This window comes from Amphiprion ocellaris, chromosome 2, assembly GCF_022539595.1.
Source record: "Amphiprion ocellaris isolate individual 3 ecotype Okinawa chromosome 2, ASM2253959v1, whole genome shotgun sequence".
Classification (NCBI taxonomy): domain Eukaryota; kingdom Metazoa; phylum Chordata; class Actinopteri; family Pomacentridae; genus Amphiprion; species Amphiprion ocellaris.
Window position 1 is genome coordinate 35,300,299 of NC_072767.1, and position 26,881 is coordinate 35,327,179.

The 26,881-nt window shown below is 40.8% G+C and overlaps 1 protein-coding gene across 2 annotated transcripts; it reads left to right on the plus strand.

Annotated features, from left to right (window-relative positions):
- Nucleotides 1-171: 171 nt before the first annotated feature.
- Nucleotides 172-25,000, plus strand: kita (KIT proto-oncogene, receptor tyrosine kinase a). 2 transcript variants are annotated; one of them, XM_023271823.3, is made up of 21 exons: nt 172-542; nt 3,303-3,557; nt 5,229-5,513; nt 5,632-5,771; nt 6,207-6,399; nt 8,402-8,588; nt 9,305-9,420; nt 9,659-9,773; nt 11,445-11,629; nt 13,029-13,135; nt 13,280-13,406; nt 13,984-14,088; nt 14,452-14,562; nt 14,716-14,857; nt 15,028-15,122; nt 15,217-15,347; nt 15,694-15,816; nt 18,352-18,463; nt 18,546-18,645; nt 18,955-19,060; nt 22,441-25,000. In XM_023271823.3, the coding sequence occupies exons 1-21, from the start codon at nt 488-490 to the stop codon at nt 22,621-22,623; spliced, it is 2,973 nt and encodes a 990-aa protein (XP_023127591.2). In that variant the 5' UTR covers nt 172-487; the 3' UTR covers nt 22,624-25,000. The 2 variants fall into 2 exon arrangements, with proteins under 2 accessions (XP_023127591.2, XP_023127592.2); XM_023271824.3 differs by having other exon boundaries at nt 6,228-6,399.
- Nucleotides 25,001-26,881: the final 1,881 nt, after the last annotated feature.

Below are 26,881 nucleotides of genomic sequence, written 5' to 3' on the forward strand. Positions count from 1 at the left end.
CTCCTCTGCTGAAATGGATGCTGCATAAATAAGATTTATTGGACAAAACGCGTAAAAATCAGGAGTGGCTGGATGTATCTTCAACTTGATCTGTCGTTCTGCCTCTGAGTACGTTTTTTTTCTGGTCGGGAAGCAGGCGACACCTCCCTCTCTCAGTGTACCGTGTGAGTAATAGGCTCCACCAGCGGCTCCTATAAACATGTTGTTGACGCCACAGCCAGTCAGATACCTGGTCGGCCCGCACCGTCCCTCTGGCGCGCTCCAGGAGAACAAGCATGTTTGCAGACAGACAACGGCTGCTGCTGCTGCTGTTGCGAGCTGAACTGAGCATCTGTGCCTTTAAAGACTTGTAAGTGCGCTTCTATCAGAGCCCGCAGTCAACTTCCCACAACTCCGACGCGCTCCGGCGAGTAGAGTAGAGCAGAGCCACCTTACGCGTAAAAGGCACTGAGCTCACCTTCACAGCTAGACCCATGGAATAATAACTATGGAATACCACTGGATACTGCTGTCTGTCTTTTTACAGCTGACCTTCCGTCCAGGTAAGGCTCTGCTTTTGCACTTGTCACTTTACGCACGCAACTTGTTGCTGTTCGCTTCTGAATAACGATAGGATCGGTAGTGTTTTGTGGTCATTTACCCCCCTTTAGAGCAGTAAAATGAAGATAACTCGCATATAGTGAAGTAAATTACTCTGCAACGCCCTCGTCGTACGTATTTTCAAGACTTTCCTTTGTTCTGGGAGCAGCCAGATCTGCAGGGTGCTGATTAAGACAACCTGAAGTCACAGAAACCTAATGAGGAAAGTGGATACTCTGACTGACGATCTGGATGCTGGAGCGACTTAATAATTAATGTTTTACTCAGAAAGCAGGGCGCCATTAACAGAAAAAGTAATCAAACCGTGGAGGTGAAGCAGGACGCAGAGTAACAGGATTTCTTGCTCGTGCTTTGCTCGGTGTAGGCGACAGGTTCAAGCGGGTTTGAACCGCACATAGAGCCGCACATAACCGTCATTCGTGTACTGCCAGCTCTTTATTCCTAGGAAACATACAGGAGCAGCAGCTGTTTGCAGGACTGTGCAGCATGCGTGTTTAATCGCTCAATTTCGGGATAAATGTTGACAAGCGTTAAGACTTTAACACTGTGCAGTTGTGCATTGTTGTGGTGATGACTTTAAAAACACGTTGCAACGATTATCGCTTGGCATCATAATCAACGGTCACACTATTAACACCTCAGCATTTCTTCTGCCTTTGAAAATAAAACTCAGTTGTTTTCTGACGCGGTTTTACAGAGGGTTTTATGTCTGATAATATGCAAGTTTGTCATTCAAATTCCACTTTTTATATCCAGTCAGGAAACAGAGTGTGGGATTTTCCCGCAGAGATGGTTTTGCAAATTTATGGAAAGCTGTCCGTGCAGGCTGTCTGTGCAGAAACAAGTGGTGAACCGCGAGTGATGCTGTTTAACTTTGCGCTCCGTTGTTGCGCCCTCCGTGCAGGCGCAGCTCCGGGCGGCATCAGGCGGACGTTTTCTGGCACAATTTCCATCTGATTGACAATATGTGTGTGTGTGTGTGTGTGTGTGTGTGTGTGTGTGTGTGTGTGTGTGTGTGTGTGTGTGTGTGTGTGTGTGTGTGTGTGTGTGTGTGTATGGTGCCAGTGGGAGATAGTTGACCATCTCGCCATCTTGATATCATCAGGGAATTTGAATGAGTGCCACATTTCGAGGCAGTGTGCACAGGCTTACCTGTCATGTGATGCAATAAGGCATGAAGTTTGCCATAATGCGCATAGATGGATGCAGACCACATTCATTTTTCACGTTTTCTTGTGCTTTTGGATGTTTTAATAACTATCTAGCACCTGAAAGACTTCATTTAATGAGCCATTACATGCATTATTAGTAGATTCTCCTTTTTATCTTGTCACATCCACACTGAGCCCAAAGCTTTGTGTTAAATATCACAGTTAGTAGTCAAATATTTACCCGTGCACAGACGGGACTCTCCAAACTGGGCAATTAGCTACATTAAGGGTCCCCAAACAGAGCCGTCTTTGTATAGTGATACTTTGCTGTTTGCTCTTCTGTGATTTGACAAATTTCAGCATTTAGGATAAGTCTGTGATGCCACCACACCCTTCTCACACTAGTATCCCCCTTCATGGCATGAAGTGTGTTCTATTGATAAATTGTATTATAGTGTGGCTTGGAGGATGGAGGGAACATCTCTATGAGCAGCACTCTCACTGTCCACAGTCCAGATCTGTTTATCACATGTGGCTTCAATAGAAAAAGTGATGTCTTCACAGGGAACACAAAAACATTCGACAGTCACTGTCCCCACCTGTTTCCAGTTGGTGCAACCGATTAAATCTTTAGGTTACCACCCACTTCAGAAAGCAGCTCATGCTGTTGTTTTAGGTTATACCATGTCTGGTGAAATGCAGAAGGAATGTCATGTTCGCTTGTATGCAACATGACTCTGCACTTAAATTCTTTGGCCTTGTATTTACAGTAATCAACTGGAATGTCTGGAGGTTGAGAATCCAAAGAGAATCACTTTTTTTTCGAACAGTCAAACTGTATTGCATAGGGATGTTTACACACACACACACACACACACACACACACACACACACACACACACACACACACACACACACACACACACAGTGGATCTTTCAAAGGAGTCTAAGATAAATCCCAGCACTTCCACCAGATTTTTGTGTTTTTTTTCTCTCTTATTGTGAAATACAACATACTTTTCTCTAGTTCTAAAGAATAATCTGTGAATAACACTGAACTGCTCGAAGCTTTTTCAGAAGAATTTATACTTAAGTCCATGTTATCAAGTGTTAGACTGTGTATCAAAAGGCATGTCAATCAATTTGGGTGTGATGGCAGGTACAAATCCTATGTTTTAAAGTCTGATGTGGACGACCCTGTTGTTTACTTTTGCATCAGGGATTTTGTCTTTAAGCTCCTATAATACACAGGAATGCTGTGGGGTTGTAGATGTTAATGCATTTTGCCTTCACGGTGAGGATAAAGTTTTACTGCTGTAGCATAATTCACCTTTAAGGTTTGTGAAAAAAGAAAAGAACAAAAAAGGACCCCAATCTGCACGTCTTTAAATCCACACTAGTGTTTCAACAATGCGGACATGATTATGCCCAATCTTTCTCCCAAACTGAGGTAAAATGGGGCTTATTTGTTGTGAAAAATTCCACAGCTTTGCTCATCAGATATTGTTTATGTTTTATATGCATTGGAATGCCTTTTGTATCCCACCATAGGCGACACAAAGCCCATTATCACTCCTGTCCAGTCCTACCTTGTGGTCCCGCTCAACGAAGCCTTCGACCTGCGTTGCAAAGGTGAGAGCAGGACGCAGTGGAGGCGGGAGGACCGGCCTAAGCCGCTGAGAGCGAAGGAGATCGATGGGATGTGGACGTTGCACTACCCCAAGGCTCTCCCTCTTCACATGGGACGCTACATCTGCCAGGACGAGAGCTCCAAGGAGCAAGCCTCCATCTACGTCTATGTGAAAGGTAGCTGGACGTGTTTCGGTGCTGCAGTGTGTTTGTGTGAGACTGTATGGTGTTTGTGTGTGAGAGAGCTGAAATCTAGTGAAAGTGGAAACAGACTGCAGGGAACAGCAGACAGAATCTTTTGGCGTTTTCTCGCTTCGCTGACACAGAGCAGAGTGTGTGGGTGTGTTTGTAGAGGAAGGTGTTTGTAACTTTGCCCTGGACAGTTACAGTAGATTCTAGAGTATTTATCGAGTCCATGACTGACTTTTACTGTGTTTCCTCCTCTGTGTCACCCCCACATCCTCTTGGCCCACTGCCATCACTGCAGGCTTATATCATGTGCAGATCATTCACGCTACAATCCCTGCATCAACCTTTGAGACAACCAGCAGAATCTACTTTATAGATTTGAGGCCTGTACTGTGTGTACAATTATTAAAAATGACTTGCTTTAAAGTAGTGTTTCATCATTATAACTGGTTCTGCCTCTGTAGGATTAGATCTCTCTGCCGAGAAAACGGAACCTGAAAAACACAGCCAACTCATGTTGGCAGATCATGATCATGTTCTTGTAAATTGCTACAAATTTCAAATAAGAGAAAATAATTGAACTGGAATTACTAGATTTGGACTTGTAATCTTTAAGATTTTAGTCCTGGTTGATTTGGCAATACCAATGGTTACCATGGCAACGTCAAGTGTGCCTCAGTATTACAGATCCAAAAATTAACAGGGCCGCAAATAAAGTTGTTTGTGTTTGCCTGCATGAGCAATAACTTCAAACTGCTCTGATGCTGAGTACAGAACTCTGTGAACATTGAGGGTATTTCCATTGATTCACTTTTTATGTGCATTTTCAAAATAAAAATGCAAACCTGAGGGGTTATGTGGGAAAAATAAAAATAGCACAAAAAAGCAATAAAATAATCAATAAAAGTAATAACAAAATGTTCATCTCAGGCTTAAAGCGCCGTGAAAGTGGTTGTGTTGATTAAGTGCAGCGTAATTAAGAGTCAGTGAGGAACATAAAGCATCTGACTTCAACATTCATTGCAGCTTCTGTTCCACTGAAGAGATTAACAAGGTGAAAACATCCGCTCTGTGTGGAGTTCCTCAAATTCATCACAAATGTCACATTTGCATAGCGTTGTTTTCTGCTCTGTCTCCTTGGTAGTCTTTCAATTACACCATTCTGTTGCACGGTCTTCTTCTACAGCTTTCCAATAGTACCTGATTGGAGAATTAGCAACGCAAGCTGATGATATTAGTGAATGAGAAAGCGCTTTAATCATTTGTTTTGCTGATTTTCTGGAAATCTGAGCTGCATGGATACCTGGCAAACGAGATAAGATTGTACTTTACCTGCCTACACTAAATTCTGGGAAACCTCTGTGCTTGTAAAGGCTTTTTTTAATCCAATTCCAGGTAAAAACACAAATAAATAGAGTATTATTACTACAGAGTATTGTTGAATGTAAATGCATGGAATTTTCACAGATTTCATGAAAGTCTTAGAAATAGAGTCTACAAATGCACGCTCATCAGCATCCATTTCATTTGATGGGTGATTGCGCTGAGGATTGCATGGCTCACCATCCTGGCAAGAAGTCAAAACAACAAAATATTGCTATAAAACTGCAGCCCTGCTAACAGCTCTGACACCACCTGTGCATTTGCATTTTTTGGCAGATCCTGAAAATCCTTTCAGAAAACCAATGGTGTTCAACATTCTCACTCGTGAAGGAGAGACTGCTTCCATTCCCTGCCTGGCAACGGATCCAAGTTTGGAAAATCTGCGCTTGGAAACATGCTCAAGTGGAGCTCTGGCCTCTGGTCTCCAGTATTCTGCAAGCCTGGAGCAAGGCATCGTCATTCGCAACACACAAAACGCCTACGAAGGTTGCTACGTGTGCACGGGAACACTCATGGGAAGGAGCGTCACGTCACATGACTACTACCTGACAGTGAAACCAGGTACAGTGATGTGCCTGTGTGAAGTAAATGTGCATTGACTGTGGAATCTTTATTGTGCACGAGTGAAGAATCTGATATTTTCATGCAAATTCATGTGGGTTTATTTTCCTTCTTTAAGTACCCGCTACCCCTCCTGTAATCGAGATGCAGCTGTCTGGAAGAGTGATTCTTACACGGGATGAGAGTCTTTCCCTCACCTGCAACACCACTAATGTCAATGGAGAAATCCATTTGAAGTGGGTCACCCCACCTGGCTCGGTGAGACCCTTCTACCTTGTCTTTGCAGTGTACTGTGCTCTGCTGGTGGAAGATTCAACTTAGATCTCTATTGACGTATTGAGTTGTATGAAAATTCGCTATTTCTGTTCCACTTAGTCCCAAATGAGCTGCTAACACAAATCTTTTAGTGTCAGAAACACCAAAGACAATTTGATTTCCCTTTTACTGAGAACAGAGTTTTCTTCCTGTGTCTTCCTGTTGTCTGTACTAATAAACGAGAGTGAAAGAGGTTAGTGTTGATGCAGTCTAAGCTTCAGGATCTTGGTTGTGTGTTTATCTTGCAGACTACTGTAAGCGTGTGATTGTCCGTGTGTGTGTGCACGCTCGCATGCAGGTGGTTGTGCGTCTGTGTTTGCTTGGTCAGGATAGAAATGCAGACGGGGTTAATCTCTAGAGATCTCTGGGCGTTGACAGGGTGCCGTCTGGTATCCACAGCAACCAGCAAAGGTTGACGGTGCTTCACGAATCCTGACCGAGCACTTCACACACATGCGCAGCGCCACACTGGAAATTGCAGCGGTGAGGCCGCAAGATGCCGGGAGCTACAAATGTGAAGCTAGGAACGAGAAAGGGACCAGCACCAAGTCAGTGTGGCTCGATGTTTATGGTGAGTAAATGGCGGGATCGGCTTGTAGTTAAAGTTGCGCTCAGAAACTCCAGAAATTCAGCTTAAGCCAAGTTTCCATAATGTGTTTTATGTGATTTTGATGTATTGCCTTAGACAAAGTTAATAAAAATTCAAAAAAGTATATCCAATTTTGCAAAAATATTTTATTAAGGCGCTTTTTGACTTTTTCCAAAAACAGTTAATTTGCATATTGGGGGATGGAAAAGCCCTTTTGAGTATGTTCTGATATAGTGAACGTTAAGCTCTTTGTTTCCACTTCCTTTATTGTCCTTCCGACTTCCTAAAACTTACCCGAAACCAGTTGATATGAAAGAAAAACTACAGCTATCCTGGTTCTAAACAATTCCTGAGGGATTTATGTCCCAAAGATGGCCAAAGTTTTGCTTGTTTCTTCTTTTTTAAGGTTTTTTTTTTTTTTTAGCAATTGACAAATATCTGGTTTGCTATGCAGCCTAGTTTAATCATTGCAAAACACTTAATGGAAAAATAGTCGAATATAAGACTTTTATTTATTTTTTTAAATCAAGATTTCAAAAGTTGGTTTAAAATTACCTTGACTGTTGTATGGAGAAACAACTTTGCTTTCAAACTGATGAAAACTAAATCCATTGTGATGAAATTCAACAGTCCAGTCTCAATTTTTTATCAATGATAGCAAAGGCTTTTCATTCTTGTGCTGAATTTCTTCATATTTCATTTGTGTCCTCATAAAACTGCAAACAGCAGCTTTAAAGTTCACAATTTTTATTTTAAAAACAAATGGTAAAGGAGGAATTGTGTGACATTTTAGGAAATTTGCGTTCTTGGTGACAGTTTCAGCCGAGGATATATCTCACTTATGTGTCTAAATGGTACCCATGAAACTACAACCAGAAGCTGGCTTAGCTTAGCTTAGCTTAGCTTAGCATACAATATTCTGCCTGAAAGCTTAACAACAATATGCAATTTTTCAATATTGCCTTCTTAACTTAGCACCTTTAATGACCAAATTATGTCAATAGGTAACTTTTTATTGCAGGAACTTGTGAAAGATGCGAGGTGATACTAGCATTTACAGGAACTATAGCCATTTTAAGCCTTCCTGTCTCCAATTGTGCTGTAGGACATCAACCCCAAGTGTGCGGCAAAAGTAGTCACTGGATGTAACTCCAGTTCTTTGAGCACAGAGGTAATAGAACGATGGAGAAATATTATTAGCCAATATGGCTAAAGAATTTTACATTGTTGACAATGACAAGGAGAAGACTACAACTGGTGCTGGTGGTCTTCTCTGAATTTAACCAATCAACAGTGTATTCTTAGAGCTTGACCAATCAGCATAGAGACCTGCAATTTAATAGGTACTTTTTTCTCCTCTGAAAATGGCTCTGAAAAAGGTTCTACAAAGGGTTCAAGCCACCCTAAAGTGGCCTGCAAATTTATATATGAAAAAAAATGTCTTAAGGGTAGCAACCACTTCAACTTCAACTGTATGGCCATGATGATCATGGATTAACTGATAATTCTTGATCCAATGATTGCCTGGCATGCGTTATAAACTTTAATTATGAGATTACAGAAAACTGGTTTTAGTCAAGCAACCTAAGATAAACTAAAACACTATTAGTAGCTTTATAGTCATCATCCACATGTGAGAGTGCTATTAATCCTTTCATCTAACTGGATGCTTGTTGAAGCCTTAAATGTAATTTGCAGATATATGAGCAATATCAATCTTCTTCTTTTCTAATTCTCTACCAAAAAAGGAACAAACGTGTTTCCCAAAATGTCAGACATTGTGCTTCGAATGTACATATGTGGAGCGATTCAGTGTCTTGTTTGTCTTTTCCAACTGTGAAGTCTTCATTTTCATGGGTTGAGTTACTCTGACTAATCAGTAAGTCTTGAAACCAGCACCGTTCACATCATTCGGCTCCATTAAATATGGCCTCAAGTCTTCCTTCAGTACGTTTAGCAACAGTATCCCTCTTTCATTTTTCAGAGAGAGGATTCATCAGTTTAACACCCACAAACAACAAGACCATCCACGTCCGTTCCGGCGAGAGTTTCTCTCTGAGAGTCAACATGGAGGCTTATCCAAAGCCTCACACCTTCTCCTGGAGCTTCATGGACCAAGAGCTGAGAAACACAAGCGACCACGTCATCACCACACACAGTAATGCATACAGGTGTGACAACACACAAACACACACTTACTTTACATTACCCTGTGTCTTTACGCATAGCTGAAAAAGCTCGTTACTTTGGCTTGGTGGAATTTAGCATCTGTGGTTTGACTGCAGTTCACAGTTCCCTGAGAAGAGCAGCTGAAACACTGAGCCCCACCTCAGGGTTTCTAGTGAAACTAACATTTTATAAAAGGCTTCACAGGAAATCAGACCATGACCATCTGTAATATTACACCTGAGTAGGGGAAAAATACACAATTCTGTAATATTATACAAGCCTGCAGAGTCTACATGTCTCAGCATTTCTTACTGACTTGGACATGATTCACCTAAGCAAATGTTCAAAGAGAACCCAGCTGTTGAAACTGTTTTCGTAATGATAAAAATCAATAAATCCACATTAATGGCTAGTAGTAATATGTTTAAGAAAAACAGACTGAAAAGGTTTACATTTTTTAATATTTCTAATGGGTATCCTGAGGATGAGCAGATATGCAACAAAGGGTCAAAGACAAAGGAAGGACTGGTTATAATCTAAAATGCAATTATCTGGACATTTTAAATTCTTTCCCAGGCTCCACTAATTGTGACTAAATATAAATCCGCTGTTTTCTGTTTCAGCACAATTAAAGGATTAATAAAATACCCAATTCACTAGAGATTATTATAAATGAATGAATGTATTCATGCTAAAAGTGTAACTTTTTTCTGTTTAGTTACAGCAGTGAGCTGAGGCTGGTGCGGCTGAAAATGTCAGAGGGTGGAGTTTATACCTTCCAAGCCTCCAATGGTGACGCTTCAGTAAATCAGACTTTCACCATCTTTGTAATCAGTAAGTGGTGCCATAGATTTTGTGAAAGGTTTTCTGTTCCCTTAAGCCACATAATGAATTCCATTGTTCCACACTGCATCTATATGCCGACATGGGGGAACTGACCTTTTCTTTGTATGAAATGAGCTCCATCTCTCCACCCTCACCACACCCTGCATCTGCAGCTCACCGAGGTTTATTGCGATGGGATAAATGTTATGAGAAGCTTACATAACTTATTCTAACTTTTGTTCATTAGGTAAGCCTGAGATTGTATCTCATGAGGGCCCAGTGGATGGACAGGTCCGCTGTGTGGCTGAGGGGTTTCCTGCCCCCCAGATCACCTGGTACTACTGTGAGCAGCCGTACGTCAGGTGAGATTTTTAAAGACCTGAAAACGTTTGATTCTTGATGAGTTCCTGACTGTCATTTTTGGTTATCTACATGAAAATAATATCTTCTGCCAAAGTTACGACTGTTTTGTTTGCTTCTCGTGGCAGATTCCTGCTTTTCTGTTCTTGTTTGACTTTTCCTGCTGTTTTTAGTCGGTGGGGCTGAATTAGAAAGTATGATGTCACACTCCCCTGCGTCAAACAAAGCGTTGTGCTGACAGCTGACAGGAAATTGGACCAAATTCCACCGTTGTAGTCATGAGTCATAATTTTTTTAAAATCAGAAAATAATTACATGATTAATTTCAAACCTTGATATGCTTACTGACACATAATATATTTAATGAATGCGGAACATTGTCAAGATGATCTATGCGAAGGGTTTTCTTAAATTCTTCTACAGGTGAAAAGAAGAAGAAAGCACAGGCAGACTATGCTGGCATTGCTACACTGAACCTTGCAACCACAGCCTGAAACACTTGTATCAGTTGGAAATGAGTAATAGTCAGATTGGTCATCTGTTTCACATACTGACTAAGTAGAAGAAAAACTGCCTAAGCTCTGTCATGTGTTTTCAAATAAATATAGTGCTTTGAGCAATCCAGTCATTATCATTATTTGTGCTGACAAATGTGATGGTTCTTTAAAAGGTAGTGAGACGTGCATGTCTGGATAATCAACAACAGGTGTCTGTCTAGCAGTTATTTAACAGCAGTGAAATGAGGATCTTTGTCGGATCTCTGCAAACTTCTTTATGCTTTAATGGGTATTCTCCATGTTTGCACACGGCTCTGCCCAGTTACTGCAGGGCCTCCGACCACAGTATCAGATCTATATTTTGTTTGTAGTTACATTTTCACAAGGCAACTTTTTCCAAAACTCACCTGAGGTGCATCTGGAGGGTCCTTAAGGTCATAGTAAAGACGCATTGGATAGAGTCGGGAATGATGATGACGGTGGAATGTGGGATTGTGGGATTTGACGGAGCTGACTTGTGATTGGTTGACAGTGATAAGATGACCCCCATGTGACAGGGGATTGGAAAGAATTGACTTGTGATTGGTAGGCGACCGGGATGTCTGCCCGGATACAACTGGACGCGGCTCATCTCGTGTCAAACGTAAAATGTGCTGAGGGAGGAGCATCTGGTTGCTGTAGCAACACCAATCCCGAGCAGTACACCCAATGAATCATAAGTGATAATCCGAACTTTATCCTGTCATTTTTTTTTAATTGCAATCAAATCCAATTAGCACTCATTACGTTCACTCTCACTCCAGGCACGCAAATGTATGTCTGTGAGCCTATGACCAGAGAGCACTTGGACAACACCTGCTCTTTATGGTGTTGTGCAGTAAAGTATGGAGCCTCAAGCTATTTTGACGTATTTCATCCTTATTTCATGAGCATAGAACAAATTCCTCAGCATTATTACTTCTGGCAAAACTAACTGCTGGTCAAACACTGAAATATGAAGATGTGTTTTTACGGTTCTGCATTTTGTGTAAAGCTGTCACTCACACATGCTTGTCACGACTCAGGAAAGGAATGTGTGTCTTAGAGAAGAGACACTCAGGTGGACAGAGAATTCTTTGAATAGCTTGGTGATGCCATCAAATCTTTGTCAATAAACATAGAATTGTTTGCCTCCAGGTGCTCCCAGCAGACGAACGCCACCCAGGAGGAGAACAATGTCATCACCATCACGTTGTTCAGCCCCATGTTCGGGAAGACGGAGGTGGAGAGTCGGGTGAACATCAGCAGGGGACGGTTCAACACCCTGGAATGTGTAGCCACCGTGGAGGGCGAGCAAGCTTACACACTCTTCTCCATTAGTGGTGAGTTGAAGTCGCGTGTGCACGTAAACAGCACGCACACAGGTAGACTAAATAGGGGCCACGTGGAATTAAAGTAGGTGCCTGTCAGTCGCATGGTTTGTTGGTGAATTGATGTAATCCTCTGCATGCCCTCACCTTTAGATTAGATTACAGTGCAACAGAGTCAACAATACAAGCGAGCACATACACATAAAAATCTCTCCACTTTCAGGTTGCAAATCTTTCTCCAAAGGATTTCGTGCTCTTTAAAACTTACTCAAATCATTTCGGTGTTGTTAAGAACTCTGTGAGTCTTCACAGTTCTGCCCCTCAGTAAAGCCTCAGTTCAAAATATTTACTGAAAGCACGACTTTAGGGAGGATTAAGCCATAAACTACTAGATGTTGGTTGTCTGTAATCTGTTAGGTAAACATGAGCAGAGAGAGATACCTCAGAAACGATTGGCTATGATGAAATGATAGGAATTAGCTTTAGTCCATTGTTTACTCTATGACTCCAAATCCGCTCTCTTATAACGGCCTCCCCATCTGCTGCACAGTGTCCTCAAAGTGGTGCAAGTGTAGGAACTGAAAGTACAGCAAAGTCCCTGAGTGAGCCTGGAGACCTGGGTTTATGCAGGACACGGCGGGCTAACTGCGGCTACAGCGTGTATGTGGGCGAGCATTAGGAGGAAGGAGAGCGCATTTGTGGCCAGGCAGGACAGGCCTTTGGGAGCGTGTGCCCGGGATTTTTGTGCTTCACTGAGTAACAGCAGACCAGGCGGAGGCGCTAAGAGTGTGGAGCGCAGTAGGAGTCCTGGCAGTGCCGGGAATTCTGGGGCTGTGGGAGGCTTGGAGGTGTCAGTGAGCTGCAGCAGAGAATACACAAAGCTTTAGAAACCACTGACAGGTTTACAGGGGATTAGTTCCTGCAGACTCTGCATTCTCAGATTTGAAGTGGAGAGAAAGCTGCTTATCTCTAAAGAGCTTATTACACCCCACTGTACAGAGGAGCAAAACAATGAGGCATCACAACCAGCCAGACACAAAGGAACAGAACACTGATTACCTATAATTACTCACCAGCACAGCTGTAAAAACAACAGCAATCAGTAAAAAAAGAACCAAAAAAACAACACTGTACAATCAAAAAGGATTTAAGCACTTAACGAAGTAAAGTGAAAAATGTGCAAACAAAGAACAATAGCAGAGAACCCTATAGTATCCATACATGTGTAATTGGATTAGTATGCTGTTATTTGATCACAGTGGTCTTCACTGTGACTTAGCCTTCCCTGGCTTACTTTAAGTCCTCTTTGCAATGTCATTTAGAGTGTAAACATGACAAACCATTGAAAGGGTCCCTGACTGGCTCTATCACTGCTCCGCTATCAAGCCTTATCTTTTCTGTCTCCTTGCAGAGAGAAGAGTTCCTCATGACCTGTTCTCCCCTCTGCTAATTGGCTCTGTATCAGCAGCATGCATCCTCTGCATCGTCCTTATCATGCTATTCTACAAGTACATGCAGGTAAGACAGCGCTGCACTATTCCTGCCAGGCACACCCTCTTCGAGACAAGTCAAGAAAAAAAGTAGAACACTTTGAAACCCCTTGAGCTAATTTGTCACAGTATTTCACGTTTTGGTGTATTTTTGTTTCTTTGTTCGGGTCAGAAACCCAAATACCAGATTCAGTGGAAAGTCATTGAGGGAATCCACGGGAACAACTATGTGTACATTGACCCCACCCAGCTCCCATACGATCACCAGTGGGAGTTTCCTCGAAACAACTTGCGTTTTGGTGAGCCTGCTGCACTCCTTTATGAGAATCACCTGCAGTGTGTGTGCTGTATCCAGGCCATAATTCCATTAATCCATCATTCCTGACACTCTGGAGCACTAAACTGTTCAGCCTGGTTGTCAAGCCTTAGTTGTAAACTAACCATAGCGGCAATATGATGTGAAGATAAATGGGGTTTGCCTCAGTAATAGCCCCACTAATAAAACCTAACAGAGCAGTCGCTATGACATCATCGCTGCCACCCCTCAGGCTGCTTCACACTGATTGACAGACACTCTGTTTCTGTATATGGACACAGCATTAAGGTTTTAACCATGTCTGTGGTCATTACTGACTAACCAGTTCCACAGCTCATCATTGATGAAACCCCACTCCCTCACTGCAAACACAATATTGTTGACATATTCTGGGTGTTGTTTTCAACAAACCTCCTCAAACAGGATCCTGCGTGTCCTGGTGCCTATGTACACAGCCCGGGGGCTAAAACTGGTGTCCTAGGAATGCTGGCATGGGGCCTGTTTGTGGGAGGGAAACAGGACAGGGAATAACAGTTTTAATTCTGTCTTCTTGTCTTCAGGGAAGACGCTGGGATCTGGTGCATTTGGGAAAGTGGTGGAAGCCACTGCATATGGACTCTCCAAAGCAGATTCAGTCATGACGGTGGCTGTGAAAATGCTCAAATGTAAGCACTGTCAACACACATGCAAATGAAGCGGGCTGAACGCAGTGTCACTATTTTGACTCTGTGACAAATGTGCAGTCACTCTGTCGTCGCAAGAAGTTTGAATGAATAAATAATTAACCCGCAGGTGTTCAGAGACAGAGACAGCCAGCTATTAATGTGCATATTTGCGTTTTGCGGTTAGCACACGGCTGCCAAATCAACATATTAAACAGGCAGCTATTATTTTAATTAACCTCCAACAACAGCCAGTTTTTAAAAATCAAGATCGCAATATGTAATTAAACTTCACCTCGAGCTCACTTTGCTCCTAATCCTTTTGTAAATGTTGATTGTGTTTCTTCTTCTTTTTTTTTTTCACAGCAAGTGCTCATGCCACAGAGAAAGAGGCGTTGATGTCAGAGCTGAAAGTCCTCAGTTACTTGGGAAACCACATGAATATTGTCAACCTGCTGGGAGCTTGCACTGTTGGAGGTGCAGTCACCATGTTGTCCCACGTTATCATCTGTGGAATGAAACTAAAAACTTGTTTACAGAGTTTTAGGAGATAAATTTTCTTGTAGCTCTGGTTGCAACATGTCTTATCTTTTATCGATATTCTCATCAGGCATGTTTCTGTGTCTGCAGGACCTACACTAGTGATCACGGAGTACTGCTGCTTCGGAGACCTGCTCAACTTTCTGCGCAGAAAGAGAGAATCCTTCATCTGCTATAAGCTTGAGGAAGACTACTACTACCGCAACGTCATGCAGCAGAGAGTCGCAGATGGGTCAGGTTCTTTTTTGTGTGTAAAGAGTGGGTTTATTGTCTGCAGGAGGAGAAAAGAGAGTACTAGTATTTACTATCCAGAACGTGCGTAGGAGGAGAGTATTTGGACAGCAGCGTGCTTATGTGTGGCTGTGCTCGGCTGAGACCAGACTGCTCCTTTCCTCTTCACAGTGACAGCTTGAATGGCTACATGACCATGAGGCCTTCTGTTGCTGGCAACCAACCCCTCGGCTCATCCTCCGAGAAGAGACGCTCGCTACGCAAAGGCAAGCCAGACGGCCATTCATCAAGTCTCAAAATACACAGGAAAGTACTTGAACTCTGTCAGAGAAGTAACCTCTGTCCTGTTGGCCCTCTCAGGTGGCTCCTACGTCGAGGCAGATGCTGAGAGCGATATGTTCGAAGAAGACGGTCTGTCTCTAGACAACGAAGACCTTCTCAGCTTCTCGTACCAAGTGGCCAAAGGCATGGAGTTCTTAGCCTCCAAAAATGTGAGCGTCTGCTACCATGCTGGATGTTTCGAATAAAACTCCAATTGTTATAGGATATGACATTTTCTGGGAGCATCGATCATATTTCCACAGCTAGTAAACGGATCTAATATGCATGTTAGAGCATGCTGCTGAAAAATGTATTAGCTGTGAAGGCAAAGATACTGTGGCCAGAGAGCTCATGTATCACTATCAGTGATTGCGTGTCACAGATTAAAGTGTGGAAATTCAGTTCCAAAGTGCATTAGAACAAGGACCTCTTTCATGAGTCGTGTTATTATATAATTACAGAGTGGTCATGTAAATAACCTCAGCTTTTATAGGTAATAGTGCATTTGTTTTGTAGTGTATTCACAGAGACCTGGCTGCCAGAAATATCCTGCTGACTCAAGGGAGAGTAGCGAAAATCTGCGATTTCGGCCTGGCACGGGACATCACCACAGACTCCAACTACGTGGTTAAAGGCAATGTAAGTCTTCACGAACTTGATCTTAATCTGAGATGAGTTTATCTGAACTGTTAATACAAATTTGTTCAGTAATAAATTAGTTTGTATGGAGCTCCTCTGCTCAGTCCAACTCAGAGTTTTTCTTCAGAGTTACTGTGTTGGGATCTGCTGATGTGCTTTTTCAGGGAGGATTCCAATACGGGTTATTAATAATCAATGAGACCGATACCTGATAATTGGAACCAGTATACATTTGCAGTAGAAATGGAAATCTTGGTGCCAAAATTTTGTATAACCTTTGTTTATGTATATTTGACATATGTGCAAGTAAACAAGAACCTTTCAACATTTAACCTTCAGTGTTGATAGCAGGTTATTATTTAATGTGTGCAACTGTGTGCTTTTTTGAATTTACTTATTGAGAATCAGTTGGAAAAATATTGATGCTGAAAAATGCTGTATATCAGATCCCACAATCCCCTTCTTCTGTAAGGAAAAGTCTTCTTCAGGAGCTCTTCCAGCTCTCTGGAAAGCAAATTTTAGCTGTATGTATGTTAATATAAGTAATCAACAGAATATGCAGTCATTTTTGCAAGTAGTTAGTCAGAACTTCATAGCCTGGGTTTAGTGCAACTGATCTACTAGCAGTTTGTAGCTTCAAACTAATTAACTAAAGTGTAGTTATAATTGAAGAGTGTCTAAATGAAGGTTAACACAAATTAAAGTAGGTCGTAGCACAAAAAATATTTACGTTTTTTTGTGTAGAGATAAGTTAACATGCAAGTTTGCATTGCTAATGGGACTGACAAAGCTAATGCTAGCTTGCTAACATGTAGCTCAAAGTAATAAGTAAAAGAAGTCATATGGAATACAGTTGATATGTAACGTATTTATTTGAAGCGTTTTCTAAAATCAGTGTAGTTTGTTATAATCAGTCACACTTTAATTGTATTGCGCACAAAGTCCTTTACTAAACAAAAGAAAAAATGAAAAAATAAAAGACATTTAAAACAATACATTCAGTAGGCCTACAGTGAAACAAGACAATAATAGAAACATGTTAAAAGACGGATAAACAAGAGTAATAAATAAATCAAATGAAAAATAAATAAGTAAAATGACAAAAAATTAGTTACTTATCACTGAAACAAAACACAATACGCTGCGTATTATTATGCTAAGTTTTGATTAGTAAAATCAGCGATTCCTTTCACTCTACAATGTTGATGCTAATAATTCTGACATCCATATTTCTTCAATAAGTAGATGTTCAAAAACAATTAAGTAAACAATACATTGAACAGAGGCATGACTACTGACCTTCTAAAATTGCTAATTGCACTGATGTTACAGCTTTTTTCCAAATTTTTTGTAGCACAGCCAAATTTAACAAATTACTCATCCAAAAGTAGACAGTTATTAAGTAATTATATTGAAGAATAATTAACTTTTGATGGACTTATGAAATCCTGGTGCAACCAAATGCACTTGTGCCAAAGCTTTAGTGTTTGCAGTCATTGAACTGTAAAGCCAGAGGTCCCCCATCATTTTTTACTTTATTTTCTTATGCAAACTTCCTGTTACGTAACTCCACAGTTATCTGATGAACCTGTCTGCAAAACAAACTTAGTTTTGTTTGCACTATATCTTACCATAGAAGTACATTTCTCCAAATACTAGTTTCTTAGATATTTATCCTGTTTTCGGAGAACTGCAGTATCTTCTCTAATTTCATAAAACAGATAAGTTTTATTTGAACATGCTTTATTTTTTTCTGTGTTTTTGCAGTGACCTCTTTTGTTTTATCAGTTTAGTCACCACAGATATAGTATTCTATTACCTGCACTGTGGAACTTTAGTCTCCCCCTTCTTGCAGTGAGAATACACAAACACTGTTGATGTTAACATATATGGCTGTTTTAGACTGTAATCAATCCTCTTAACGCTGTCATGGCAAACGTTTCTCAGACGCTTCGTGGGTTTTTCCGTCCTACTCCTAGTTGCAGTAACCTCCATTTCCATCAGCACATTTGGTGCTGTCTTCAAGACAAATTGATCTTTGCTGGTTGATGCATTGTCACCAGTGAGAAAGCTCAACATTGTCACCCCACAAACCAGATTTAACACTGCGATATTCCAAAAGATTTACTGAGCGCTGATGGCTGTAATCAGTCCTGTGTGAGCTTGCTTGCCTTAAATAATGGACAGCTTTTAAAATGGTAGCCTCGAGACATAGTGTCATAAACCTTTACCATTAATGTGGCTTGTGGCAGGCAAGTACTGGTATTTCTAAATGACATGAATGTGTGAGCCGACTGAGACCTGTCAAATTCACAGGATATGTGTGTTTTGCATTTTTTCTTGAGTGCCAGGTATGAAGGTTACAAATGTGCTGAGTTAGGTATGTTAAAGACCTCAGGCAAGAAGTCTATTCATAAATCATGTGTAGAACAGTCTGGTCGTCTGTCAATCCCTTACTATAGGAACAACAAAAACAGGTTTCTAATTGTGATCTATTGCAGCTTTCCATCTATTCACTGAGTATTTTTCCGTCAGGCTCGTCTGCCAGTGAAATGGATGTCTCCAGAAAGTATCTTTGAGTGTGTGTATACATTCGAGAGTGACGTCTGGTCCTATGGCATTTTGCTTTGGGAGATCTTCTCACTAGGTGCGTCTGTACATCCAATGTATGTGTTTCAGTGGCTCTTAGAGGTACTTAATGTGACTGACTATCTCCTCTGAACAAATAGGAAACAGTCCTTATCCTGGTATGCCTGTGGATGCCAAGTTCTACAAACTGATAAAAGAAGGATACAGGATGGATTCTCCAGAGTTTGCACCCAGTGAAATGTGAGTTTTTAATTGAAGTGGAATACAAGTGTGTGTATAGAACGTGTTGAAGTGAAATATGAGTGAAAAGATCATCAAAAGGAGTGATGTTTTGGTTGGATAGATGGAAGTGGTGAGATTATGAAAGAATGCAGTGTTGGGGAAGGGGTTGAATAGTAGCCTGCTCTCTTGAGTGTGCATTTGGCTTTTCACAAGAATAACTAAAAATGAGGACATGTTACAACTTTCAAGTGGTACTGAGAGAAACAGGCTGTGATAATTAACACCAGGCAAATAAAAGCATTTGCGTGTTTGTGTGCCGCTGTGCAGGTATCAGATTATGAAGTCCTGCTGGGATGTGGATCCCTTCAGCAGACCCCCTTTCAGGAAAGTGGTGGAAAGGATTGAACAACAGCTTTCAGATGCCACTAAGCATGTAAGTTGCATGACTTTGATGTTGTTTTCCTTCATTATACGAGGTTGAAAATGACATTCCTAGAAAATAATGTACCAAGACGACTCCACAGGCTGGAACAGGATTATGAGGTAATGAAATCGAAGCCCCTCCAGGGTCCTAAACTGCTAAAAGTTGAAGGGATGTGGTTCATGACCAAACTGACCCCAATTTTAGAGCCCTACCAAAAAAGGATAGAAAATGTTGACACAAACATAAAGTTAAGCTGTCCCATATGCAAACTGCTAAGCCAAAAACCAAGGAACACCAGCCGTAACCCCGAGTAGTTTCTGGACACACTTTATTCCTGTTGCATTTTTATTCACTGTGGACCCATTTTGTCTGCAATATTAAGTCCTAAACCTGTAGATGTGAAGCATAGCCATGGATAGAAAAAGAGAAAAATGTCTTCTGTACAGTATGAGATAGTTATCGTGTCAAATAAGTTTAATTTATTTTATTAGTTATTTTACAAAAATTAAAAAAAACATGTAATCAGCTACCATCTATCCATGATCTATAACCGCTTAATCCTCATTAGGGTAGTAGTGGGGCTGGACTCTATCCCAGCTGATGCCCTGGACAGGTCACCAGTCTATCACAGGGCTACAGGTAGACCCAAAAAAATCACACTCAACAACTTAGAGTCATCAGTTGCCGGTGTACCCGGAGAAAACCCACGCATGCACAGGGAGAACATGCAGACTCCATGCAGAAAGATCCCAGGCTGAGACACGAACCGGGGATCTTCTGGCTGTAAGGCGACAGTGCTAACCACTGAGCCGCCGTGCAGCCCTGGAATCAGCACGTACAGCGTTTATCCAGGTGTTACCAATACTAGTAACAAAATGGTTTCTCTATGTTCTTTATAATACTATGTTCTTTTTAATATTCACATTTTTAATTTGTTTCCACACTTCTCTGCTATCTACTTTGTGTAAACACTGCCTGCAGTTCAACCTAGGTCAGCTGAAAAATGACTGTTGGTCATAGTTGAGTTACCAATAGCTTTACATTTGCCAAGAAGTGCAAAATCTTATTTTAAAAAAAAAAAAATTTTACAGAATCCAACTACTGCAAATGGTTTATTTTTAGTGAATTTTTGATGGCAACAATAGAATGAGCGATTTTGATGACGTGATTTTAAACATTTGGCAATAGCAAATACTTGGCAATGTTTTCTGATGGAGCGGCACGTCACAGATGAGTATATCAAAGACTGTTGAAAATTAAATGATTCTTTCTGGTTGTACAGTTTGTCGCTCTGTTAAATTCTGTAATTTTGATGTCTTTTAAAGACAACACACCTTTCAAACCCACCAGGTTTTGGAATTCAGAAGGTTAATGGAGTGGTAACATCAGTTGAAGTAACATCAAGCTCGCCTCGCTCTCAGCAAGATGTCAGTTTTCCCAAAAAGTCAAAGTCTTTCATTCACTTTATCTGCATGATGTAATTTGGCTTTGTGATTGTGAAATGTTCAATATGACTTCTCATGGGAAAATGTTTTTTGAAGAGCCCTCCTGAGTGTTCACACATAATTCAATTAAAGGTCTGGAGCGTCTCATAGCATGAGCAGATGTGTTTGAACTCCCGGCTTATCTGATTTACTCATGCTACACACTGGGACCTCCATTGTTCTCATGACATCCTCTTGCACCTCTACAGCTTTAACACTTCTTCAAGGCATGAGCTTCAGAAGATGAGTCCACTTGAGAAATACACTTGCACGTTCTCTTGCAGAGAGTTCGATGAGAAGATTGATACCACTCTTGTGTTCATGCGTTAAATTTCAAGCCAAAGAAAAGTTAGCTTAGGTCCACAAAAAGATGAGAAATGGGATGAACGGCCAGTCTGTCTTTTAGCAAAGCTTCCAAAGCTGCCCTCCAGCACAGCTAAGGCTCACTAATTGACACGTTAAGTATTTGTTAATTACATGGATTGAGGTTTCATTTGAATACTGGAGAGGACATGTTAAGAGGTGTATCTGGGGATCCGCCCAGAGAAATTTTAAGCCTCAAACACTTAATTTCCTGCATTCTTGAGAATCTTGATGCACCAATTTATTCCTTTGTTGCATAAGTTTATGGTGGAAAGGGCTTTATTCATGGAAAATGGCGTTATTTATGTAAATTAAAACCAAAAAAATGGTGTATGTATGGATCTAATTTTATTTTCCGCAATACGCTGATAATTCATATATTGAGATTATGTTGGCATTCAGCGTGTGCTCAGGTACAGCTTTTTGGAGCTGCTAAGATGGATGAGGACTTTTAGTCTTATTTAGCTTAAGAAACAGTCTTTCTGACCTATGCTACTCCACGTGCTTTCACTCTTCATGCTAAGCTGAGCTGACTGTATCATAACTGTCAAGCGTCATAATTCACCTTCCCAAGCAGTGTCTTTGATGTTAATTTGCTCTTGTCACATTTTGATGTATTGTGGGCGAATTTTTCAGTGAAATGTAGAGTCCTGCACCTCTGTGGAAACAATATAACCATGTCTAGAAGCAGAGAGGACTAAAACATGTCTGCCATGCAGTATGGCATAGTTATGATGCCATGAATCATAAAAAAGAAGAAATGAAAGCTTTTCTTTATTTCATTTAGAAGCATTGAAAAAAAAATTAATCAACATTTACAACATTTTTCCAAGTGCCACAGGTTGCAATAAGTGGTGACTGAATATTATACATATTTTCCTGCTGATATTTTTGATTTGTTGCCATACTTGCTGTATACACAGCCTGCAGTTCAGCCTAGGTCCCAGATTTTTTTTGTTACATCACCGTTGATCACAGCTGAGTCACTAATAGCCTTATAGTTGCACTGAAGAGTGCAGTTTTTTAATGTTTTTTTTTTTTTCAAATGGTTCAGTTTTGGCAGATTTTTAAATAACAACATGTAAAATAAAGTGATTAATTTATGAATTATCTGAATTTGAAGCTTAGGGCTGGTTAAGTTTTCCAATGGAATGTCACATATGAGCAGTTCAAGGAGCGCTGGAAAGTTGAATAAATGTATTATTCTTTACTTGTTTCTGGCTGATAAACTTTTTAATTTTTGCAATTTTTATAAAACAACATGCCTTTCAAACCATTTGGGTTCAAAGGAGTCAATCAAGCAATAATGCCAGTTGTGTCAAACCCATCAAACTCAGCAAAATGCCAGTTTTCCTAAAATGTCAAACAAAATATTATACAGGTTTTGTATTTGCATGACTACATTTTTGATTTCCTCACTCCAACACCAAAGCTACAAGAGAGGCAAATGGTACAAATGAGATGAACGAATTGCAGCTGCAGGACTGGAACAGCAGCAGACCTCACAGACTTTGCTCTCTCCCTCGTTCGCCTTCTCTTTAGATTTATCTGAACTTCAGCTCCAGGCCTCCTGTGACACCCAGAGCAAGGGAGGAACCCGGTTCTCAGAGCGCTGCGTTTTGCCATCTCGACTCAGCCGGTGGCAATAGCACTCCGACCCAGCCCTTACTGGTCCAGCACGAGGTCTTCCTGGAGGGGACAACACTCACAGCCCACCGGGTGTAAGGACCCACCCGACCTGTCTGGCTGCCTCATAAAGTGCCTGTAATGTTCCGCCACAAACCACCCAACCACTACAACCGCCCACCGCCCCGGTACCAGCAGCATTTATTGTGTCGTGTTGCAGACTGAATGGTAAATTGCCATGTAGTAACAGAAAGAATGACAAAGGACTTTTGTCTTTGCTATCACCTTTAATGTACACTAATTACAAGGAGGAGACTTGGACTAATGCTCCTGTGCTCACAGCACAAAGACCTGTAAAGGAACCAGGGGAGGGTGGCAGGACTTCAACTGTTACTCTAAATCTTTCATTAAGTTCATTATTACACTGTTATCTGTTTTGTTATTTTTCAGTTACATGTTTCCGACACATTTTTTGTCTTTTTGTTTTTTTGTTTGTTTTTTTTTTTTTTTTTGAAAAACCATATTCTGTTTTCTTTCTATCTATCTATTGGAGGTTTATTTTCCTTTTTACATTTTGTGTTTTGTTATTCTTTGTTATTTTTCTGTCATGGAGATTGATGTAGAGTTTTTATTTTTTGGTTGGCCGTTGCAGTTGTTGGAGGAAAAAAAAAAAAAGCACTCGAGGCACTTGAACTTCACATCGTTCCATACACCATATAATGCAGCTTTCTTTATTTTTTTGGAAACTCTTTTATTGTCAGTATTATTTCCACCTGTTCAGATGTACATCATATGAAGGACACACTTTTCGGGGGCCAATTTAAATTGAGTTATTGAGACACTGCTATATAAGCTATAAGACAGCATGGTTGGCCATGCTTAGAGTCCATAAGTGCTTCAGGTTGATTAGGAAATACTTAAATGCTCTTTTATGTAGGATGTCACTATGTAGAGAGCAAATAACCGTCTTCACTGGACCTTATTACATACCATGAATCAGTGCATGATTCCCTCAACACACACAGTTGTCTTCAGAGATATGGTATAGACATGGTACGCTAGCTTTTCATTTATTTTCTTGTTGACTGTATATGTGTACATATCTGTAGGTGATGCTCTGCAAGGAGATGTGAGTCACGACAAAGAGAACAGTCTGTGAAGTCTTAGTGTTCGTCTTGGCTTTGTTACATACACAGGTCATTTTTGACTGCTGGAAAAAGAGTTTTTTTTCTTGTAAAGGTGTAAATAAATCAGGTTCATATAGTTCCTCTCCTGCCACATCCAGTGTATGATATTTGTTTACAAGCATGAGACAGGTACTGCCATTTCTCAGATGTGTTTTCTGTTCACCTTCACGAAGGACAAGAAAATAGGAATCTTTGTGTTGTGGCTGACAGGCAGTTGGTCTGTTTTCAGCACCCGTGCTAGCTGTAGTTCTCTGTTGTACAGTATATATCACGAATAAAGTCAAGGCGACGCTCATGTGAAATGCCATTAAGTGGACTGCAGTAATCCCTGAGGTGACAAGGCAGAGGAAAACGGAGGCTCTTCAACTGCTCTCTGTTCACATGTCGACACTGAGGACAGAGCTCGTTGTGTCGGTCATCTCATTGTTCTCCAGCCAGTAGCTGGTTTTCCTCTTCTTCTTTGTGTCCAGCTGTTTCCTCCCTCAGAAGTGGGACTTTCAGCACCTCTCAGCCAGTAGTCTGTGTCAGTTCAGGCCTTTCTGAATCCCTTCTTCCCACTGGTGGATGTTGTTCTGAAGAGCACCAGGAAAGTGTCCTGTTTGTGTGTGTGAGTGAACTTACATGTGATTGAGTGGTTGTGTGGGTGCATGTCTGTGTGATTGCATAATTAAAAGAATTACTGTCAAGAGGTGCCACTACTAAAGATTCATCAAGTCCTTTAGGCTACTAAAACCCCACAGTCTTACTGCTTTGTCTTTTTGTAAATATGAATGTGCGTTTATTGTAAAGTAACGTTGATGCTTTTGAAGATGTTTATCTTAATGAAGATATGGTACAATGATGCAGAAAATTTTATTATGCTGTATTTTCTTATGTGTGCACAGATTTCCTACTGTAGATTCGACCGGGGAAGCTGCTTGTGTCTCTATCACCATGGTTACTTTAACAGAAGATTCACTAATGTTTTTAATTTTGGCTTAATCGTCCTTTCAGACAGTTTTGCCAGTTCACTTGAGAACTGCTGAGCTGCTTCTAAAGGCTCGTAAAACGATGATCAGTATTCACGGCAATATCAGTAAATATGATACTACTAAATTCTACCGCCAGGCAGGAAGGAGGTGTCTCAGAATAATAGAGATTATTTTTTCATTTCTCTGCTCCCCTACCATTTGAGAGCTTCCCTGCATTTTGCTGCATATTTATTAAAAGCATTAGAATTACTGTGTAAATTTGATGTGTTGCTATTACATGTGTCAATGTAAATAAAACTGTGTATATTGAATTCCCAATTCCATTTTTTTGCCCCTTTTTAAAAAAATCTTTGCTCCTGCAAATGCTCGACATACTACAAATCTCTTAAATCCTGCATGGAAATCTTTATAGTTAGTGATCGTGTTTTTCCATTTGCAGTGCCATCCACACAGATTCAGATTGTCTCTGCTTCTGCTGCACAATAGAGGTCAGGTGGATCTATGTTTGGCCAAATGCTCATGTAAAATACAGTAACTGGTGACAAGCTATCTGATTTTTTTTTTTAGCCATTCTTCCTGTTGTACGCTAAATCCTTTGGCTCCAGCCCAGAAAGGGACATCTGGTCGTGAGGGGGAAGCCACAAGGAGGACAGCGGCACTTGAAGCAGCCCCTCAGTACAGTCCTGGTGCTGAAACCTGCGGGGGCAGAGTCCATTGTTTCAGGATCTAACTGATAAGACACAGGACGGAAATCCCACCATTGAAGAGGAGAAGTTTGTTAGTCAGACTCGAGGAAGTTTGGGAAGAAAAGGAGAGAAAGGCTGAGATGAATCTTTTAGTAATTAGGCCACAAGTCAAATACAGAACCTCAGCACAGCTCCCACAACACGAAATATTACAGTATAGTTTCAACAAACCGCACTTGTGTGAATTAACTAAGTCTGTTTCTCATCCTACTGTCAGGATGGGCTGACAGGAGGGCTGGGATAAGAAGTGTCATGCTGTATTTCCAAGAAACAGTCAGAATCCGACACATAAGTGCATCTCAGTCTTTATAAGACCCATAAGCCTTCAAATCAACCATTGTTTTCTGAAACGACACTAAACTGACAATTCCGCTGCAGGTTTCCCCAAGGGCTAACAGGTGTGCACCGCTCCAAAGAGTTTGTAATTATGAGAGTGAAAATCTTCTTGTGGAAGCAGGTATACAAGATTATCATTAACAATGACATTTACACAGCAGCTTTAAAAAAAAAAATGTTTAAACAGACTATTTCACAATAAATCCAACAATCATTTCTTGACTTTCAAAACTGGAACATAATCAGGCTCCAAAACAGTCGCCTCATTTGTGTTCTGTTTAAAAAGGAAGAACCTGTGTATGCAACCCCTGTATTGTGTATCGGGGTGTGGTGCCTGCAGTTGCTCAACACACTGCGGTTCCTTGCTGTAGTTGTAAATTTGATAAGCATGTCACTCTCCTTCAGACACAGTTTGTGGTAAATCTGGCAGTTTAATATGAAAAACCTCGTGTTTTCAAGCTTCGCTGGTACAGTATGGAAACTACAGAGATTTAAGGTCATTTCTGTGGACACCAATAAATAATTTGTACAATAACTGTTCCCGCTTAGATTTCTAAACTTTGATATTCTGCTGCAAATACTTTGAAATAAAAATTCCCTTCGGCTTCTGTGAAATTTCCAAACCACAAACTTATTTAGAAAAGAGACATATTTAACAACATCTCTCCAGGGCTTCTGTGAAGTGACCCCCCCTTGACCAAATCACAATGTCTTTGCTCAGCATCATGTGATGCTTCATGTCTTACCATGTGATTTTTTTCAGTGAGCTACTATGCAGCTGAGATAGCATCTAGTCTTCACTTAGAAAAAAGGGTTGCCTTTATGTACACCAGAACAGATTCTCCAACCGTCTAGATTCCCACAACTGTTGTGAACTGAATGCCAGCATATGTCACAGACTGTGTCCTTCTTTGGCCGACTTATTGTAACATCATCGCACTTCTAAATGGGAAATTTATCCTAGAAATAGAGGATATATTTTCAAACAAACTACGCATATGAACCAACATTCACTAGCAAGGACAACACCTTTGATTTGAAGTTTGATTGTTTATTGGATGCAAAGGATCATTGTGTTGATGATGACTGAAATCAGCTGATGCGGTGTGGGGAAACG